Source organism: Triticum aestivum, chromosome 1D (assembly GCF_018294505.1).
Source record: "Triticum aestivum cultivar Chinese Spring chromosome 1D, IWGSC CS RefSeq v2.1, whole genome shotgun sequence".
NCBI classification, from domain to species: domain Eukaryota; kingdom Viridiplantae; phylum Streptophyta; class Magnoliopsida; order Poales; family Poaceae; genus Triticum; species Triticum aestivum.
Window position 1 is genome coordinate 403,274,060 of NC_057796.1, and position 22,043 is coordinate 403,296,102.

A 22,043-nucleotide genomic window follows, 5' to 3' on the forward strand; every position below is an offset into this window, starting at 1 on the left:
ATTGCTTCATCCTTCCTCTTCGGGGAAAATCCCAACGCAACTCACAAGTAGCACCGCCCCCTTCTTCTTCTTCATCGGCCGATTCAAAATCCGCCGCCGCCTGTACTTCCCCTCGCCCCCTACCAGCGGCTACGGCTCACGAGGATGACGGTGTGCCTCAATCATGGCTAGAGCAGCCGAATCCACCTGCAACGAGCCACCCCTCAAAGTTTTCGGCCGGATCCATGTCGTCGGCGGGTGTTGCCCGCCCACAGCAAGAAATGAGCACCCCCGAGGTCCAATCTTGGTGGCGAAGATGTGGATGAGGACAACCGAACCTCTCCACGACGCGGGGTGGCCGGACGAAGCAAAAGTCGCCGGAGATTTGTGGCCGGGGTGGCGGCGAAAAGGCGGGCGCGAACCGAAATGTCCCTCCCGCCAAGTCGCACAAGGGATACAGGAACCGCAAACGAGGGGGAGAAAACCCTACATTTGGCAGTCACTGGAGGATTTTTACAACTTGCCACAAAGAAAATTATGGGTTGTCCCTGTATACGGTACCTGTTCAGGACATTTTTTATCATGATACCGTATATCGACGGTTATTTTGTGGGCCAGATGGATTCATCCACTAGAGTTGCTCTTAGGGGTTGGTACATATGATATTGTTTCAAGCAAGATATAGGAGCATCCTGTTTGTCTTTCTTCAAGCGAGACGAAACAATCGGTCGCTCTGACTTTTCCCTGATGTACCGGCCCAAAGCTGGAGGAGCGTAGGCTTTCTCTCTCTCTCTCTCTCTCTCTCTCTCTCTCTCTCTCTCCCTCCTCTTATTTATTTTTTAATTACTTTTATTTATATTTAGGAAATGAAAATATTATATTTAAATTCTTAAAATGCTCATCGTGTGTTAAAAGAATGTTCATGCAGTGTTAAAATAAATAAATCTTCAAGCAAATTTAAAAATGTTCATAACATCCAAAAAATGGTTTACAACTTTTAGAAAATGTTCACCAGTTTTAAAAATGTTTATTATATAAAAAAATGTTCACATAATTCAAGAGAAAATTGTACCATACAATAATATATAATTGACATCTAAAAAAAATGTTCACACGTTTCAAAATTATGGTTTTGACATTTTCAAAAATGTTTATACAATGTAGTAAAAAATATGTTTGTGTAGTTTCAAAAAACATGTTTGTGCCATTAAAAAAATGATCGTATTTGTAAGCAATATTTAACACCTATTCAAAAATGTTCGAAACATGCATATGAAAAAAGATGTTCGTCAAGTAGTATTAGGAAAACGTTCTTGGTGTATACGAAAAATGTAGAACATGTATTGAAAAGGATAAAAAGGAAAAAAGAAAAGGTATAAAAAGTAAAAAAAACTAAAGAAAACAGGTAAAGAAACACAAAAAAGCCAAAAAGGGGGATAAAAACCAACACAGAAAACACACAAGACAAAAGGAAAATGAGCACACGGAAGCTTATAAAACCAGTCAAAACCAGTAGTAGAAGTTTCCTAAAACCTCTTCCCCCGGAACCCATATTGGACCGACCCATTTGGTGATCAACAAGTGCCAGGCGGAGTTCCATTTCGTAGTTGACGAGATATAGCTACCGCGTGTGGTTACTGCCTGTCTTAGCCTCTCACGAAATGGATGAGAGTCACATGCAATGGGTGCAACATCAGGTGAATGCCAAAACTTTCTCAAAAGAGGAAAAATACCAGGAATGATAAACATACACTTACATGAACAACCATTGGAGGCGGTTTTGGTACATGGACCAGCGGCAGATCCATGTTTCGCTTCAAAGCATGCGTCACTAATACTTGCGGTCCGCGCAGGCGGTTACTGAAACCTCCTTTGTTGCTCACACAACCCAGCCGGTTCCATGAGGTGCAGGGGCCTTTTGTCCGTGGTAACCCCTACGATGGTTTCGTACTGTATGTGGTTAACAGCCTGCAATACTCTACATTATGGTGGCGGTTTGTCCAGTAGAACCACCTACAATACCGATCAGATCATTCAGATAATTTCAAAGTCCGATCAGTAGAACTGCATGTGGTACTCTATGTTATGGAGCCTGGGATAGCAACCAAGTCATTGATTGGTGCACCAAACACACGCCTCAGCCCCATCGTAGGAAGGACTTCAACACCCTCATGGTATTGGTGAATGCCATTGTTCTCGACAAGGCTAATCCTTCCATGGTGGCAGTCATTGCAAAAATCCGGAAAGAATGGAAGTGTTGGCTGCTAGCGGGCTTGCTTCGTGGAGATCTCAATTATTTTTCTAGTTGTATAGGTGGGTGTGCGCGAGTAATCACTGAGTTGTAGGGCCTTGTACGGGAGGGTACCCTCTTTGTAAACGGTTGTTGAGTTTCTTTACCCTCTCTTCTATAAATATAAGACATGCATGTTTGTGCGTATTCTGGAGAGAAAAAGGAAAATGTGATATAACGTAAAAACAATCGCTATTGAGAATCCTAAAGGTAAATGTTTGACATGACTATTGTTAACTACTCCCTTTGTCCAATAATATATGATGTTACTACATCCAATATATGAGTATATTGAATGTAATAATATCTTATATTATGGGACGGAGGAATTACTATCATATTTATGCAATGTTTAAACGGATGGGCAATTATCTAATTCGGAAAATGAAACACAGCTAGTTTGTGCCGTCACTTCTCATCCCAAGGAAGGCAATTATCTAATTCTGAAGTATACGGTCTCGAGTGGTAACATTACTCCTTTGAAAATCTGTCGAAGAGTTCCAGGCATATCACATCTTTTGTTGCAGACAACACAATGTTATTTTTTGAAGCATCACATGACCAAGCAGATGAACATTAAACAAGTTCTCACTTTATATGATATGAGGCAGCTACAGGGCAATCCTTGAACTTTAATAAATGCTCTCTTTTGTTTGGTGAGTCTTGCCCTATGGTGATTCATGAGCAGGTTCGCTTGGTGCTGAATGTCACAAGCTTGGTGTTTGAGGAGAAATGTCTTGGTTTCCCTACATCGGATGGGCGCATGTCCAAAGGCCGTTTCCAAAATCTTCCAGCTAGTCGGACTAAGAGACTTATTCAGTGGGGAGATGGCCACCTTGCGCAACCGGGAAGGGAAGTGTTAATAAAACCAGTAGCCCAAAGCACTACCAACTTATTTGATGAGTGTTTTTAAACTGCCTTTCTCTATTTGTGATGAGCTTACTGCAATGGTGCGGAATTTTTATTGGGATTCAGCTAGCAGTCGAAGGAAAGTTCACTGGCATGCGTGGGAGCATTTGCTACAGCCAAATAACAAAGGTGGTGTTGGTTTCTGGGATTGCATGTTATTTAACCAGGCTCTCCTAGCCCGCCAAGTTTGGAGGCTGACTATCAAGCCAGATAGCCTTTGTGCACAAGTTCTCAAGGCTCGCTATTACCCAGATGGCAAGCTTGAGGATACCTTTTTTTTAGGGAATGCTTCATCATCTTGGCATGCAATCAGTTGTGGCTTAGACTTGCTTAAGAAAGGTCTTGCCTGGAGGGTTGGTAATGGTGACAATATACGGGTCCAGCGCAACAACTGGATACGACGCCCGTTCTCTTACAAGCCAATTTCTTCCTAAGGAAGGTGTCACATATGCTTTGTATCTGAGCTGCTCAATGACAATGGTTCATGGAATTTGGAGCTCCTACGGTCGTACTTTCATCCGTGTGATGTTGCTAAAATTATGAAGATCATGGCCTCGCTGAGACTAGAATCTAATACTTTGGCATGGGGTCCGGGCAAGTATGGCTTGTTTTCAGTTAAAAGTGCATATGATTTGGCCTTTGATGAGTTGCATAGAGCCAACATGGCCTCTTCAAGTTTGGTCCCAGGGTTCAGCGTAGCAGCTGGTACATGATATGGTCTTCAGATGTACCCCCGATAGTGCGTAATTTCTCCTGGAGGGTATTGACCGATTCACTCCCCACTTGGAAGAACAAACACAAGGGAAATTTGGAACTATCAATTTTCTGTCGTATATGCGCTATGGAGCCGAAAGACAATTTGCATCCGTTTTCCCATTGTCCTTTAGGCCGAGAATTATGGAGAACTATGTCAGAAGTTTGGACACTGCCGGTTTTGGAAGAGATTGAGAACAACGGGAAAGAGTGGTTATTTCAGGTGTTGGATCCACTATCTGATATTGAGCGAAGTATGGTTCTTATGACTTTGTGGCCCTGCTGGCGTATTCATAACGAGGTTGTGCATCACAAGCCACCACCTCTGATGGAAGCATCTAAGAGATTTCTTGTTAGCTACTTGGAATTTTTGGTTGGCTTGAAACTTGATCTATGTGATGATCCTCAGAAGGGCAAGTCAGTAGTGATATATAATGTTGCAGCAAGTAGCTCACATAGACTGATGACACCTAGCTCCACGTCCTGGACACCTCCAGATCAAGGATGGACTAAACTGAATACAGATGGGTCCTTGTCTTCTGATGGCGCGGCAGGGGCTGGTATGGTTCTTTTGAATGATTGCGGGAAAATCATATTCTCCTTATGCAGACAGTTATCCTCTTGTCGTGATGCTTTGGAGGCTGAACTCTGTGCATGTATGAAAGGTATATCTTTTGCTATCCAGCGGAGCAATGCCCCAATTATCATTGAGATGAACTCCATTGTTGCTGTGAAGTTGATCCAAACTCGTGACCTGTACAGGTCGATCTATGCCTTTGTAGTTAAGGAGATTAAGTACCTGATTGTCGTATTACTCATGTAAGTCAAAACCAAAATAAAGTTAGCAATAGTCTAGCAATTTTTGCGAGAACGGAAGGCATGACCATGACTTGGCTTGGTTCTGGCCCTCCTGTTGCCGTCGAGCTGCTCTAGCTGATTGTAACCTTGACAATTTTCTCACCCGCAAGAAAAGAAGGAAGGGAGCAGAACAGAAAAGAAAAAAGAGAGAGAAATTTCTATGCAGGACACCAACACAAACAAAATTTTTGGCTAGATAAAAGGTGAATTTACACTAGGGTTCAACTACAACCTTCTTCTCATTACAAAAACCAAACGGTACAACCGTACAAGGTCTACATAGCAGAAAACAGAAGAGTTAATCAGCTAGAATTGTACACACAACACGACCATCGATCCAGCGAACTCCCTAAAAAATCGCGTGCCTTACTCTACTGGCTAATTAACCAAGATCCAATTAATCAAGAGCTATCTTGTCAGAAGCCACCGCGGCCCACCAACTGGTATCCACCGACCCCCATCGCCGGCCGCGGGTTGGCATTGGTCACGTACTGCCGCACGGGGTCGTCTGCCACGGGCACCGCCGGCTGCGCCGTGGTGAGCTGGTACTGCTGCATCACCAGCACGGACACCATCTTGGAGAACTCGGACGACACCAGCAGGTCCCCGATGGGCCCCAGCTCCGGCGACTCCATCCAGTCGGACAGCGCCGACGTGAGCGGCGAGCTCTCCTCGCCGGGATGCCTGCCGACGATGTACAGCTCGTGCGCGTTGCCCAGGTTCCGGATGGCCGCCATAGTCTCCTCGCTGTTGGCCACCACCTGCTCCACGTACATGATGGACTCGTTGCCCGCGTTGCGCGACCGGAACTCGTTGAGGTACTCCTCGTCCATCTGCCGCTCCGTCTTGGGCACGTCGGGCACGATGGTGATGGCGCGCGAGCCGGACGGCACGGACGACGGCGGCGCCACCGCCGGCGGCGGCGCCGTGTAGCCTGGCGGGATGAAGCGGACGATGGCGAGGCAGACGCCGGGGTTCTCGACCATCCGCCACGCGTAGGCAAGCCCCTCGCGGTCGTCCGGCCCGCCGAAGAAGAGGAGCGCCAAGCGGTGCATGTTGGACAAGCGCGCCGCGGGGGCGCTGAGGCCGCGGTCGACGAGGATGCCGACGGAGCATGGCGCCGAGGTGAGGATGCTCTCGTTGAAGCCCTTGAGGGAGGGGTGGATGGGCTCCATGCCGCCGTCCACCGTCTGCTGCTTGTGGAACGGGAGCACGATGAGGGACACGTGCTTGTCCTCCGCCAGCACCGACACGTCCTCGTGCATCGTCTGGTACGGCGACACCGCCGTCAGCGCCTGGACCGACACGCCGGCTGCTCGTGGACAATGCATGCATTCATTCACGTCGCGTCACACGTCGTTGCATTGCATTTGCATCGATCTCAACGGAAGGCATGAGGACTACTGACCGACGCTCTCCTCGTAGTTCTCGAAGGCGTTGAAGATGTGCTCGCTGGCGCTGGTGCTGGCGCTGCGGTTCTGGTTGGCCGCGGTGTGGTGGGCGGCGAGCATGTTGGATGCGCGGCCGGTGAGCTCCACCAGGTGGAGCGCGTAGATGAACAAGGGGGAGCGCTTGCTCGGGTTGGAGAGCTCGAGGAGGGAGATGATGGACGGCACGTTGCGGGTGGTGTGCACGCACGCCAGCATGCGCAGCTCCGCGTCGTGCTTCGACCGCTGCAGGTTGCGCCGCTTGTACCCGACCAGCCGCCGCGCCGGACGGTACACCGTGGTCACCACCGGCGTCACCAGCGCCGTCATCGCCACCGACACCAGCACCATCACCGCGAACGACTCATCGTCCAGCACCTGCAACCACAACACCGATCCATGTCACATTTGGTCGCGTGCGGCTGCTGTATAATCTGTGCGAGAGAGATCAACAAATCACCTGCTTGTCCCTTCCGATGTTGAGGACGATCATCTCCACGAGCCCCCTGGTGTTCATGAGGAAGCCGAGGGCGACGCCGTCGCGGAAGGTCATGGTGTAGGAGATGGCGATGAGGATGGTGCCCATGATCTTGGCGAAGCTGGCCATGACGAACACCAGCACCAGGAGCCCCGCGGTGACCGGGTCGCTCACCCGGGTCACGTTGGTGCGGAGGCCACTGATGGCGAAGAAGAGCGGGAGCAGCAGCCCCATCACGAAGTCCTCCAGCTTCTCGATCAGCACCACGCCGAGCTCCCCGCTGGGTATCACCAGCCCGTACACGAACGCGCCGAACACGGAGTGGATGCCGATGGCGTCGGTGCACACGCCGGAGATCATGACGCCGGTGAGTATGAGCGTGATCTGCACGTCGCTGATGGTCTCGCCCTCGGGGATGCGGCGGACGATCCACCACATGACCGGCCGCACGACGTAGAAGCACGCCAGCACGAACGCCACGCCGGAGAGGAGCACGTAGAGGGAGGAGAACGGGGTGCTGTTCACGTCGGAGATGGCGATGGCGAGCGCGAGCAGGATCCAGGCGCACATGTCGTTGACGATGGCCGCGGACATGGCGATCTTGCCGAGCTCCGAGTTGAGCAGCTTGATCTCGGCGAGGATCCGGGCGAGCACCGGGAAGGCCGTGACGGAGAGCGCAACGCCGAGGAAGAGCAGGAAGGAGGCCTGGTGCACGTTCTTGGACACCTGGTGCCGGAAGATGAAGGAGGTGGCGGTGCCGATGCAGAAGGGCAGCGCCATGCCGGCCACGGCGATGATGACGGCCTTCTTGCCGGAGCGCTTGATGACGTTGACGTCCATCTCGAGGCCGACCAGGAAGAGGAAGTAGAGGAGGCCCAGGTGCGCCACCGTCTCCAGGGTGAGCAGGCTCCGCCCCGGGAACACGGTGCCCGCCCACGTCCCGACCTGCCCCATCACCGACGGCCCCAGGATGACGCCGGCCTGCAGCACATACGTACGTGGGATGAGCAAGCAAGCAAGCAAGCAAGCAAGCAGAATCCTCTGGATTAATGGAGGCACGGCACGTACGAGGATCTCAGCGATGACGCGGGGCTGGCGGAAGGGCTTGAGGAGGAGGACGAGGAGGCGGGTGGTGGCGACGATGACGGCCGTCTGGAGGATGAAGATGGGGAGGGAGAACTCCAGCGGGTTGACGCCCTCCCAGATGCCGTACGTGGTGACCTTCATGGGCGAGTAGCACACCACCGCCGCCGCCGCGGCGCCGGAGCCGGTCACTCCGACGGCGGCGGCGGCTTGCTCCATCGGCGCCGTGACGTCGCCACCGCCGGGTAACGTGTCGGTCATCTCGGCGCATGGGACGACGCCGGGCTCTCGTGCGTGAGCGCGGCGCTCTGCTCCCTTCGGCCTTCGCTCGCTCGCGCGCGCGCGGGCCGCGGGTCCGCTGGATTTCGCGACACAGGAGGAGTGTGGCTGGTTCACGAACGGTGGAAACGGTCAAAGTGAAGAGAGAGAGTATGGACGTGCGCAGCGGTGAGTGGGAGAGCTGCTAATTTTTTTTTTTTGAAAGACAAGAGAGCTGCTAATTTCGGCTGGGGGATTTGCGGTTCTGCACGGCGTAATTGTGACCTGTCGTTTACACTCTGCTTAATTACCTGGTGAGCATACTCGAAAATGCAAGACTACAAAAGGAGACTGGATTAGCCCACTGATTATGCTTGGAGGGTCGCTGTACAAAGTTTTTGATAGAGGTCAAGTATGCATTGGTAGGCTCGCTGGAAACAGCTGATCCGAGCGTTCCTTGCGAGCCTCGCTCTGGACTACTTTAAGGTCCATGCTAGTACTTGATTAGAAGATGGCCGTGGAGCATGTCGTTTGAAGCGTTAACTACATTGAAAGCATGCACCCTGTCCATAATCACACTAGCTTTCTCCATCCAGCATTGTTCAATTTGGAAAATGAGGTATTTTAGTTTACTGAAAATCACTTAACTCCATTCTTCATGGTTAACTTGAATCACAAAAAATAGAATCTGATTTTTAAATGCAACATTGATACAAAATCAGAATGTCAATTAAAAGATCAGGCAAAATTCTACAGAAAAAGTTAAAATACTTTTACATAACTTATAGGATATTTGAGACATCACCAATATGAGAGAACGATTTTTTTTGACGGCTTCGGTTTTGATCAGCTTCACAAGCATACATGTTAACCAAAAATTACGGTTCCCATTTTTGAACAAATTAGAGACATCAAAACCAACTCCACAGATTTCTAATTGAACTTACAATATGAAAATATGTACGAGATGCATTTAATTACCTGAATATATGGGAGAAAGTTTGTCATGGTTGCACCTAAATTCGTGTGCTTAGTCGATGTATTAGTAATATGTTAATCGGTAAATTAGGACTAACCATCAGACAAGTGTGTTTAATCAGTGTGCCGGTTATTAGCCATGTAATATCTTGGGCTAATTAGCATATGAGTATTACCATACACTAAACCATCCAGTTTGTCATGAAACAGATGCTATGAATAAAGCTTCTTGTACTAGCATTATTCCATTGATGCATCTGCCAATTGATGGGTGACACATTAATACATAGACTTGGCCACTTAATAACAATTGCCATAAGAAAAGTCTGGAATGCAAGGGGACGAAGAGGTTGGATATACGTCAGCACGTTTGTGCGTATACCCAAGTAAAACGCAGGATCAAGTCCAGTGTCCATATGCTAACCTGTGTATCTCTGTTTCTACCGAAGTCATTTCCCCTGTTCTTCTGCTCTCCACAAGACGCAAATCGAAAATGAGCTACAGTGCACACCGCGAGCAAGGGCGGTTCTTATGGTGGATGCCCCACGTCCAGAGCAGTTATGACCGAACCCAACATGGAAGGGACATCGCTACCAGACGAGCCAATATTCATACGAAAATTAAATGAGACCTGGCCCACGTGTGCGAGGTAATGTTGCGTATGTACGCTGGCCTGCGAATTAGTCACCCCAATTAGTCACCCCGTATTGCACAATGGGCTATATTAAGTAGGAATCACGATGTGCATGTGGACGCGCGAGATTTCGGCATCACGTGCCACTATGTCCCAAAAAATCGCGTCCTTAATAAGTAAAATACAATTTGAATAATTAAATACAAATGGAAGTTCTACTATCAGACCACCCTGGATTATTGAGCTGGCTATGCTACTGCGGGCCAGGAACCGACATAGCGAGGACCCCCTTGGTCGGGGCACCGACAACCAGCTACATATTTGACACCAACCCTAGTTGACGGCCATCAATCGATCATCAAGACGCATCCTAGCAGCCGCCAGAGGGCTCTCCCTCCTCATTGGGAGGCCACTCCCTCCATAGCCTCATCTCCAACATCACCACCACAATGACATCCACGCGAGAGGAGGATAAGGAGGCGGCACCACTGTCACTAGGCGTTGGCCCTAGGTCGTGTGTGCTGGCCGCCATCTCCATCTTCCTCATTTCTTGTTAGAGTTGTGTCGAGTATTATTGTACAAGGTAGGTTATAGTTGCACTTGGAGTCGTACGGTGTGTAGACACGATATCGAGTCGTGTCCAAGTAGGACACTTGTATCCTAGGCCTCTCATATATAGTGGGGGTAGACATACGTTGTAACCTATGCCAACATAATAGCACAGTAATGCAGGGGAAGACGACGACTTGTGCCAGCGTCCAGGGCGACCGGGTGCAGTTTGTAGCGGTGTCATGGGGAGGAGCGCTCATAGTCAGGCCCCAGGGTTGTAGCCATATCGGTGAACCTCGTTAACAAATCTCGGTGTCGTGCCTCGTGTGATTGCTTGGTCCTCGGATGATCAGGACAAGGTTCGAGGAGGTGGCAGAATCGTTGATCTAGCAGGCGGAGACAAGTGGTATCAGAGCAGGGCATGTGTGGCGAGCGTGCTGGTTGTGGTCGCACGCGGGACGATCAAAGGCTCAGCTGGGGCAGGCGGGCCCAAGGCCAGGTGTGCTCTGTGGAGCCGATGTCAAGGCCCAAAAGCAGGAGAGGATCAAGCGTTACAGAAGGCCGATGGCGCTTGAGGCTCTTGCGTGCGCTGCCATGGTCTACGCGTGGACAAGCTATGCTGGGACGTGGAGGTCATGTACGTAGAGAGGTTTGTTTAAAGAAAAAAGACAATCTGCACATATGGTATTGACGTGGCATGAACAGCAATAAGACAAAGGAAAAGTGCATTGAGAGTTGTGGAGGCACGTACTTGGTGCAACGACGGGAGCTCCCATGAAAGCAATTTTATTTTTGATGCATTGTTAATTGCACACGGGGGTTCTACCAGGAGGGTAGCGGGACGTGCGCATAAGGCTTGGAGGAGTCTGGAGTGCGTCGTGGTAGGATCATGCATACGCAGGGCGTCCAGCAGTGCACAGAGATGTGTGGGACAGACATGATGCAGTGCCGAGCATGGTTGTAGTCAGACAAGTTCGACTGGGCCAGACTGCACAGTCTGATGGATCGACAGGGATGTTGGTCAAAGCAGAAGACGACGGTGATTTCAGCGACGACGACATAGGAGCGTGATGCTGATGGTGGCCGACTTCTGGGGCATGGAAACACGTGGCACATGTCTAAGGACTTGTGCGGCTTCCACAAGACTATGGCGTGGGGTTGATTCAAGGCGGTGTATGCACAAGGGAGTTTGAAGTCAACGGCGACACAAGGTAGCATGGCTAGCTACATGGAGTCATGTTAAAGGTGGAGCTCACTAGTGCAGAACCGGGCTTTAGCGCCGGTTCGTAAGGGCCTTTAGTGCCGGTTCTACAACCGGCACTAAAGAGTGGGGACTAAAGCCCCCCTTTACTACCGGTTCGTCACGAACCGGCGCTAAAGTGCCACCACGTGGCACGAGCCAGGCCCGGGTGCGGGTAGACCATTAGTACCGGTTGGTAACACCAACTGGTACTAAATGTTTGGGGGGTTTTGGTTTTATTTTTATTTTTCCTTTAATTTTGTGTTTTCCATTTAATTCTTTTTCGTTTGCTGGTAGTTTACGATACTACATATTGTACACGTTATGCATATATATATAAATAGAATTTCTCGTAGAACCGATCACATATATATATATACATATCATCGAATGTCTCGCACCACCATATTCACACATACACATGCATGTACGTATATATATATACAATTTGGTATATACAATTTCTCCTACATGGAGGCATTAGTGCGGTAGCGGGTAATGGAATTCTCCTCTAGAATCTATGACTTGGTCGAGCAAAAATCCCGCTATTTCCTTTGCAATTGCTCGTACGCGATCCATTGGTAGGAGCTTTTGCCGCACCTCATTGAACTGTTAAGAAGGAGATCAATATGCATGTATTAGTTGTGTGACTAGATATCGATAATGATGTAAAAATTGTGTATAGTGTGTTCTGGCAAACATACTCATATCTGCCTATTAGATGTGCTCCTTTCGGACGTCATCATGTGAATGTTCTCGCAAACGTAGTATGCACATAAATCATTCCCCGGCTCCTGCTTCATAGCCTGTACGAGAATAGAGTTCAATCAGATAATAATTAATCAAGCCTGATAATTAATGTTATTGAAACTATAGAATTAAAGAGATTGCATGGTAGCTAGCTATAGTACTACTTAATTAATTATCGTGGGTCGATACCAATATAGTTTATCTCTGAACGGGCCTGGAACATCTTCGATGAACTTTTGCCAAGCCCTGCCGGCCCGTCGGCAAAGAAAATGAATAAAGGAGTTATTAATTAGTTGATATCAGGACACACATATATATATATATATATAATAAGATTGAAATTACCTGTTGACTATCCCCTTCACGATTGAGTACTCTTTAGGTTCTTTAAGCAGTGAGTCCAGTACTTTAACTTTTCCTTCTTTAACTTTAATGTCTACCAAGATCCAGTGGAACCTGCATGCGCACTTTAATGTCTACCAAGATCAAGTGGTATCTAGCTAGTAACAAAAACAGAATTTATAGTACAAGACAGTGTGGACTCACTGGAAGTTGTAAAGAAGTAGTATATCTGCATTGGTATTGAGGCGCTTCAAGAACTCTAGCATGTTATTCTCTACTTCTTGTTTATAATGTTCATATGACCATGGCTCTTCATTAATGGTATTTGGGTCAATGAACCCAATGCCATGGCGTCCAGCTTTTCTCATTTCGGACATCTTCATCTTGCATAATACCACATAAAAGAATACAGTGAGGATAATTACAGGTAATGATCAACGAGAGCACTACAGCTAGCTTGAGACTTAAATTACAGAAAGAAATCACTTACAGACAATAGCAACTGACGATAGATTTGTCGAGTGCGTCATAATTGAATAACTGAAACAGTTCTGTATACTCAATAGACAGAGCTAGCTTATGGAAGTAATCCTCTTCCTTGACTTTCACCATGAGGGACTGTAGATTGTGGGTCTTGCAAATTTCCATGTACCATTGATGCAATTCATACATTCTCGTTGGGAGGTTCTTGACCTCCTCGGGCTTGACCAAAGGTTCGCCGCGGACATATTTCCGTTTTATTTCCTCCTCTCTAAGCGGAGACATGGGCTCGATCTCGAGGAATTGTCCAACAGTCATACCGAGCATTTCAGCCTGCATTACATGCTCCTCGGTTATTACCAGATTGCCCAGCTGGGGAACGTTAACGATTTGCCCACATATATATATAGGGCGCCGGTACTCTTATGTGTTGTTGGCACAACAAGCGGGGGGATCGATTGCGTCGCCTGTTCTCCCAGCTGGGGAACGGTTTTCCCACATTTTTTGCCAGTTGCTTGGCTCGAGCTCGAGCTCGACTCCTTCTGTACTCGTGCTCGATGTGCCTTCCTGATTTGGCGCTCATAGTCTGAGTCAACAGGCTTGGGAGCTGGTGGTCTAGCCATACGAATAAAGTGGTCAATCGTTTCCTCAGGCACTTTCTCCCTTGGCGGCGGTGCCGGTTTCGGTCCAAAATGGGCGTCCACTTGGGCCTTCACTATGGCTTTGTTTTGCTCCTCGGCCATGTCGTAAGGCCTCTGAGGAAGAGGAGTGAGGCTTGGACCATATTTATATCGCTTGCCTCCGCCTGTACCTCCTGTACTACCTCGACTCGTAGTGCTACGCACCATAGCTGTGGCGGCTCTCTTCCCCGATTGCTGAGGCGGCGGAGACGGCTGACGTGGCTGAGTTGGAGCAGGAGGAGTGGCCTGACGCTGTACCGGACTTGAAGCAGGAGGAGTGGCCTCACGCGGTGTTGGACTTGAAGAAGGAGGAGTGGCCTCACGCTGTGCCGGACTTGAAGCAGGAGGAGTGGCCTGCAGTTGTGCTGGACTTGGAGGAGGAGGAGTGGCCTCACATCGATGAGGAGTCGGATGACGACGCGGTGTCGGTGGCCTTCGAAAGATGATGCAATCCTTTCTCCATAGGATGATACGATGTATGGCCTCTCCCAGTGTGTGCTCCTCGTGCTGTCCAGGAATGTCAAGCTCTAGCCCCGAATATTGGTCCACCACCTTATCAACCACGACACGAGCATAGCCGGCTGGAATCGGGTTGCAATGGAAGGTTGCTTCGGGGGGATTTGTATAAGCAACGACATCCGCCACCTTCATGGATATGTTCTTCATTTTGAAGTGTAGCTCACAGTTGGTGTTCTCCATGATGTCATCCACAGGGTATCTATCCAGCAGTGCGTCCCCCGGGGCGGAACCAACGCTGCTTCTCGGCATAGATGGGACGGTGCTATCCAATGCTGGATCATCCGCTAGCTGATGCCGCTGCTGAGACCCCCTTTCCTGGCTAAGTGAGTCGATCTGCTACTTCTGCCGCTGGAATTTGAGTGCCAAGTCCGCGTGCGCTGATTCTAGGCCTTGAAGGCGTTCATAGTCCTGCTTCCTCTACTCCTCCTCCATCTTCCTCTTCTTCTCCTCCTCCATCTTCCTTCTTGCACGGGTCCTGCAGTCGACGCTCCATTCCGAAAAGCCCTCATACTAGGGAATAACGCCCTTGCCTCGTGTTCTTCCCGGGTGTTCAGGATTTCCCAGGGCGCGCGTAAGCTCGTCGTTCTCTCTGTTGGGCGTGAACACCCCGTTCGAGCATCTTCTATTGCTTTAAGTAACTTCTCTTCGGCTCCTTTTAGACTTGCCTTCTTGGAAACCAGGCCTGTCTTCGGGTCCAACGCCCCCCATGCGCATAGAACCAAGTTCTGCACCTGGGGGGCCAGCTCCTAGTAACTGGAGTGACCCCTGCATCCAGCATCTCTTCCTCAGACTTATCCCACTTAGGCATTGCCACCGCGTAGCCACCTGGCCCCAGCCTATGGAACTGCGTCTTTTTTGCCGCATTGGCCTTGTTTTTTCTCGACCGTTCCTTAGCTAATTCGGATTCCTTGAATTTCACGAAAGCAGGCCAGTGTTCTCTTTGCTTCTCTAGTGTTCCCTTGAATTCTGGAGTCTTCTTTTCTCATTCGACGTAGTCGGCCCATACAGTTTTCTTGTGGGTGTTGAATGCAATAGCCATCTTCCTAAGTGCAGCGTCCTTGACTTTCTGCACATCTGCATCAGTGAAATGATCTGGTAGGGTGAAATGTTCCATGAGAGATTCCCAAAGCGTTTGTTTTGCTCTATCGTCGACCCAAGTAACATCTGGATGTTTATTTTTTTGCTCTTTCCATTCTTGAATGGAGATTGGGAGTTGGTCCTTCACAAGAACTCCGCACTGACGAACGAACTTGTTCGCAATGTTCTTAGGCATGAGGGGTTCGCCATTAGCTTTGATGGAATCGATGTTGTACTTTACACCCTCCTTCAACTTTTTGCCCGGGCCTCGCTTGGTCCTGCGGTCTGTAGAAGCAGATTTGCTCAATCCGGAGGGCTGAAAGAAGAAAGATCGATTCGTTAATATATCTTCAAATCAAAAAAATGTGATGATCACCAGATGCCTGCTTATATAAATATACCTCGCCGGTCTTTGTTATTTCGAATCAACATTGTCTGCGTCATCATAATCATAATCATAGTTCATGACTTCATCCATTCGGTCGTCGAGATCGAATATCTTATCATCACCCTCCCTGGTATTGTTCAGATATTGGGAGCCGTCATATGCTTCATTCAGATCATCTGGCCTGCGAGGGCTGCGTATGATCTCGAATAGGGCATCTTCTCCCTCTATGCCGGTATTGTCCACCATAGCTTTTATTTAACTAATCCGGAAGAAATATAAAACAATTTCTCTACTACCTAAAAGAAACGTAAGGTTCCCTCTCCCCTCTTACGTTTCGTCCAACCTCCTCGTCAAGACCTCCCGCGTATGTTTCTCACTGTCACACTGATTTTCATAGATACAGTATATCTCCCCACCCATCTGGTTTTCTATTTAAACCGGTTTTCCATCTTTGGTATTGGTAACACAATCATGGTAACGCAATCACGTTCAAAACGAAGAAAGGAATCTATCAAAAAGGAAGGAATCAATCAAGTTAGTATTTGGTAATAGACTATAAATTTAAGGAAAGGAATCATACGATCGTAATCAATATCAAATCAATACAGAAGAAGCTTGAAAGAACATGCGGTGCCCCCATGTTTGGTTTTGGTAATTGATGACAATCTCTATGGACTAATGGTTGCCTTGAGTTATATTTGAAGGATTTGTCCATAGGCATTTCTTGAAGTCCATGTGTTGGTTTCAAGGAGTTTATGTGGTGACCAAGGTGTTATTAAGGAATTATCCAAAGATTGTTCATGTGAGAGTTGAGCTTATTGCAAGCATGTCTTGAAGAAGAAGATTGTGCGATCATTCATGTTTACCTTCAAGACATCATCCAAATGAAGAGAGTTGGAAAGAGTCAAGGTTGATCAAGACTAAGTCAAGAGTGAATCAACTCCCAAGCTTGAGTTTGCTCAATTCGGAGCTCAATCCAACAAGCTTGAGTTTGCTCAATTCGGAGCTCATATGCAGAAGTTATGGCAGTTTTGGCTTCCTAGCGGTAGTACCGCGGCCAGAGCGGCAGTACCGCTTATCGCCCCAAGCGGTAGTACCGCTGTCCAAAGCGGTAGTACCGCCTATGGCCATAAGCGGTAGTACGGTTACGGTTCCGCGCTGGTACCGCCTCGATTTTGGGTCTTGCATTTTTCGTGTCGAGTTTTGCAGTAGTTGCACGGCAGTAAGGCACGGCAGTTCCACCTATAAGCGGTAGTACCGCTCCGGTCGGGCGGTAGTACCGCTACTGCATTTTTGGTCCCGTGTTCTGCTCCTCCAGCGGTAGTACCACTGGGGTGCGCGGTAGTACCGCTTATAAGCGGTACTACCGCCCCAAGGTTCATGTTTGGTTGCTCCTTTTCCCTGCTTCTTCCGCCAGAGCGGTAGTACCGCTCGTGGAGCGGTAGTACCGCTCGTGTGCGGGCTGAGCACATAACGGTTGGATTTTTCCCTTTCTATAAAAGGGGGTCTTCTTCCCCATTGAACCTTATCTCTTGAGCTCGTGTTCTTCCCCCATTGTTGACCTCCTTCGAGCTTGCTAACTCTCAATCCCTCCATGGATTCTTGCTAGTTTTTGAGGGAAAAGAGAGAGGAGATCTAGATCCACATTTCCACCAATCATTTTCTCCTCTTTGTGAGGGGAACCCCTTGGATCTAGATCTTGGAGTTCTTGGTTTTCTCCTTCTTATTCTTCCTCTCATTTTCCTCCCTAGCATTAGTTGCTTCGGTGGGATTTGAGAGAGAAGGACTTGGGCACTCCGTGTGCCCTTGCCATTGCATTTGGTGCATCGGTTTGAGTTCTCCACGGTGATACGTGGAAGTTACAAGTTGAGAAGCTTATTACTCTTGGGTGCTTGGTACCCTTGAGCTTGTTCCTCTTGGGTGCTTGGTACCCTTGAGCTTGTTCCTCTTGGGTGCTTGGGCGCCCTAGACGGTTGGTGGTGTTCGGAGCTCAATCATTGTGGTGTAAAGCTCCGGGCAAGCGTCGGGGTCTCCAATTAGGTTGTGGAGATCGCCCCGAGCAATTTGACGGGTACCGGTGACCGCCCCCAAGGGTTGCCAAAGTGTACGGGTTCGGTGACCGCCCCCAAGGGTTGCCATTTGTACGGGTTCGGTGACCGCCCTCAAGGGTCCCTTAGTGGAATCACGGCATCTTGCATTGTGCGAGGGCGTGAGGAGATTACGGTGGCCCTAGTGGCTTCTTGGGGAGCATTGTTCCTCCACACCGCTCCAAACGGAGATTAGCATCCGCAAGGGTGTGAACTTCGGGATACATCGTCGTCTCCGCGTGCCTCGGTTATCTCTTACCCGAACCCTTACTTATGCACTTTACTTTGTGATAGCCATATTGTTTCTTGTCATACATCTTGCTATCTCTTAGTTGTTCATCTTGCTTAGCATAAGTTGTTGGTGCACATAGGTGAGCCTAGTCGTTGTAGGTTTTGTGCTTGTCAAATTAACCGCTAGGTTTATTCTGCATTTGTTCAAGCCTAAACCGTAATTATTTTAAAACGCCTATTCACCCCCCCTCTAGGCGACATCCACGATCTTTCAAAGCTATTTTTGGTAATCACGTGCACTACTCCTTCTTTTGTCCAGCCCTTCCCTCCTCGGTGGCTCCACGCACGGAATTCCCCACCGATTGACGCACGTCTCCATCCCTCCGAAGCACATCCCCTCGCTGGTCATCGGCGCCTCCATCCCCAGCACTCCCAGCCGATGATGTAGGTCGTCATCACCATCCCTTCGAAGAACAGTGTCACCATGGTCGCCGCCTCCTCCATCTCCCGCACGCTCGGCCATTGCTGCAGGTCGAGGAGTCCGGGGGCGATCTGCAGCCGGAGTTTCATTTGTTCGTTTCCAATCTTTTTCAAGAAAGCAGAGTGCATATATTTGTTTGTTTTTACTATGTGTAGGGCTTTGAGATGAATGCAAGACCCTTTCAGAAGGTGAGCGGCAGAGATATCAGCTTTTTTGTGCCCTGATGATCACCATGAACGCTATTACACTGTTGTTGATCCTTAATTGTGTGTTTTTAAGTATGAGTGATTCATTTTGTGCGTATGCAATGCAAGAGATAGACACAGCGAGACACACACGCCATGCAAATCTCCTGCAGTTCTGACCGGACCTAGGCATATCCATCAATGACATCGACAATGAGCAGTACTCTATCCAGCTAAAAAGACCTTTCTCTCAGGTTCAATCATTCCACTTTCTTATGTGACTCTGAATGCTAGCTTGTTTCTTGCTATCCCGCAATGCATTCAAGTGTTTCGTTAATTGTTAATACGCCAAGACTTAAAATCTATAGAAGAGTTTTCCTCCAGAATTTCTTTATCAAATATTAAAACCGCAAATCACTTACCAATGCAAGTGCTTTATGGATAGATGAATAATTGCAAAAATATGACACTGTTGACCAAAAGAATGCAGGGCTGCACCTTCTTATTAGACTTTCACCATCACATGCAGTTCCTACTTAACAGTAATTATTGTGATGCCATCACTTCTTCTCTAATTAGACTATGGCACTAATCCTCCCGTTTACAAATAGGAGAGTAAAATTTCCATAGAACTTCGGCGATGTGTTTCTTGCAAAGAAGGAGAGTAAAGTTTGCTTACTCAACTGTTCTCGACTTCTAGCTCAGCCGACCACCAATACAAAATCAATGATTGCGTTGGAGCATGAAAATTATATGACATATTGGATAATTTTTAAAAAAATTGTAGCAACACACACGTATTATAGTGGATGATGGACAAAAAGAAGAGTGAATTTATCTTTTCGGTAAAAAAGAATCGACTACGTTGTTTAAAATAATACTTACCATCGGATGTGAATGATGTTTCACATAATTGATGTTTCCCCGTTGCAACGCATGGGCATGTAGCTAGTAGTATTCAAATTACAATGCATGGATGCAATCAATAAGGAAAAACTGAATCATAGTACATAATATGCATTGTCTCGAATAATATATAATCTCGAATACATCGTCTCAAATAATATATAATCTCGAATACATCCTCTCTAATAATATATATGATCTCGAATACATCATCTCGAATATTATATATCGAATACATCACTAGCTAGGTAGCTAATAAAGATCGAATACTACAGAAGAATCTAGGCCACTCGCGGTTCCTAAGGCGCGGGCGGTGGACACCCAAAGAGAAGGAACCATCACAGGATCATATCTCCGATCATCTGCCCAAACAACCCGCCAGGTATTGGAGAACCTGACGTCCATAACAGCCATGTAGGGACGGACGTGCTCGTCCTCCTCCCTGACACGGCGACGCACCACCTCCGGCGGGGCCGGCTCCCTCTGCACCGAATGTGGCCCACGCGAACACCACCAAAGGAGATCAGGGTCGACGACGGGACCCGGGGCCGGGTTCCTCACCAAGCGGCGCGCCCCTGAAGGTAGCACCTCCCAGTGCCAGCCCGGCGGAGCCTAGTCCCGGACATGGGTCCTCTGAAGCAGGACGTCGTCGCAAACGGGTCGATGGCGAGGATGCGGGCCGAGCATCGTCGAGAAAAAATACTATACGCCGCAAAAGTAACATTTTTAAATGATTGGATTGTGACTTATATGCAAATTCTAAATTTATAACTAAAATTATAAGAAACTAAAAACTAACATTTCTATAACATTTCTATAATAATTTGAAATTAATCTAATTCATCTAGCTAAAACTAACATTTCTAAAATTTCTAACATTTCTATAACATTTCTATATATTATTTGACATTAATCTAATCTAATTAATTAATTCATCTAAAACATTTGTATAAAAAACAGAAAAAACAAAGAAAACTAAAAACAGAATCGTGTGTGTGTGTGCGCGCGCGCGCGCGTGTGTGTGTGTGCGCGCGCGCGCGTGCGCGTGTGCACCTACGGTGCCGGCGGCGCGGCGGCTTCGATTGGAGGGAGGAGAGGGGCCGGGGAGAGGGGCTCACAGCGCGGGCGACGGCCACGGCGACGGGACGTATGGCGAGGCGACGGGACGACGAGGTAGAGGGGACGGCGACGGGGGCGGCAGCGACGGCGACGGACGGTGACGGGGACGGCGACGAGGGGCGGCGGCGACGGGGCAGAGGAGAAGAAGCAGAGGAAGAACAAACTGACGAATTTTTTTGAAGTGTTTTCTTATATAGAACCCACCTTTAGTACCGGTTGGAGCCACCAACCGGTACTAAAGGTCTGTTTTGGCCAGGCGAAGCGGCGGGAAGCGCACCCCTTTTAGTACCGGGTGGTGGCTCCAACCGGTACTAAAGACCCCACCTTTAGTACTGGTTGGAGCCACGACCCAGTACTAAAGGTGGTGCGCTGCCAGGCGAGGGGCGCAAAGTTTTAGTCCCACCTCGCCGGGCGAAGGGCTGCCGCACTGGTTTATAAACCTAGCCGCGGCTGGTCCCTCGAATCCTCTGTATAGCAGGCTTCTGGGCCTAACTATGGCGTGCTGCCCTGTGAGCCTGCTGGGCCTTAATTTGCACACCAGAGGTCTGGCAGGCCCACTGGACAGCGCCCCAACAATTTTTTATATAGTTTTTTCTTTTCTGCATTATTCATTTTCTTCTATTTATTTCTGAGTAATTTTTTTATATAGTTTTTTTCTTTTCTGCTTTATTTATTTTCTTCTATTTATTTATGAGTAGTTTTTTATATTTTTTTCTTTTCTGCTTTATTTATTTTCTTGTATTTATTTCTGAGTAGTTTTTTTATATAGTTTTTTTCTTTTCTGCTTTATTTATTTTCTTCTATTTGTAGTGCTTTTCAGAGTTCATTTATAGTGCTTTTCAATTTCAGGGCCATTTAGCTCAAAACAAATCAGTAAATGCATTAAAAATAGCAAATTATGTCAGCAAGGGTTGAAAGTAGATGACGTGGCTTTCAATGGCGCCTGCTGGACGCAAAAAAGTCCGGAGTTGTAATAAGTTATTAAAATTTTGAATTGCCGGTGTAACAGATGAGTTCTCGTCCGAAACCCTGATACTTCGAAAGAGATTGTCCAGTTTGTACACGAAGTGCATCCGGTTTTTGCCGTGAACCTCTCTACTTTTTGCACATGCTATGTGGGTGAAATGATGCTACCATGCCAATTTTCAACATTTTCAGAGTTCATTTTGCAGTGATTTTCAATTTCACGGTCTTTTAGCTCTCTAAACAAATCGGTAAATGACTGAAAAAGAGCAAATGATGTCAGAAAGGGTTGAAAATTGATGACGTCGCTTTGAATGCTGCATACTGAACGCAAAAAAGTCTGGAGTTCAAATAAGTTAAAAAAAATGAAGTAACCGTGTAACAGATGAGTTCTCGTCC

At 48.0% G+C, this 22,043-nt stretch overlaps 1 protein-coding gene across 1 annotated transcript; it reads right to left on the bottom strand.

Annotated features, from left to right (window-relative positions):
* Nucleotides 1-4,965: 4,965 nt before the first annotated feature.
* LOC123171300 (cation/H(+) antiporter 15) lies at nucleotides 4,966-8,211 on the bottom strand. The gene is made up of 4 exons (XM_044588864.1): nucleotides 7,763-8,211; nucleotides 6,677-7,675; nucleotides 6,198-6,594; nucleotides 4,966-6,101 (listed from the first exon to the last, which is right to left on the bottom strand). The coding sequence occupies exons 1-4, from the start codon at nucleotides 8,036-8,038 to the stop codon at nucleotides 5,206-5,208; spliced, it is 2,568 nt and encodes an 855-aa protein (XP_044444799.1). The 5' UTR covers nucleotides 8,039-8,211; the 3' UTR covers nucleotides 4,966-5,205.
* Between the last annotated feature and the right edge of the window lie 13,832 nt (nucleotides 8,212-22,043).

Bases quoted from the DNA above. Each gene is read 5' to 3' on its own strand.
- LOC123171300 (XM_044588864.1), bottom strand. From the start codon at position 8,038: ATGACCGACACGTTACCCGGCGGTGGCGACGTCACGGCGCCGATGGAG. The intron at 7,676-7,762 runs GTACGTGCCGTG...TATGTGCTGCAG, and splicing joins GCGTCATCGCTGAGATCCTC to GCCGGCGTCATCCTGGGGCC. The intron at 6,595-6,676 runs GTGATTTGTTGA...TTGTGGTTGCAG, and splicing joins ACATCGGAAGGGACAAGCAG to GTGCTGGACGATGAGTCGTT.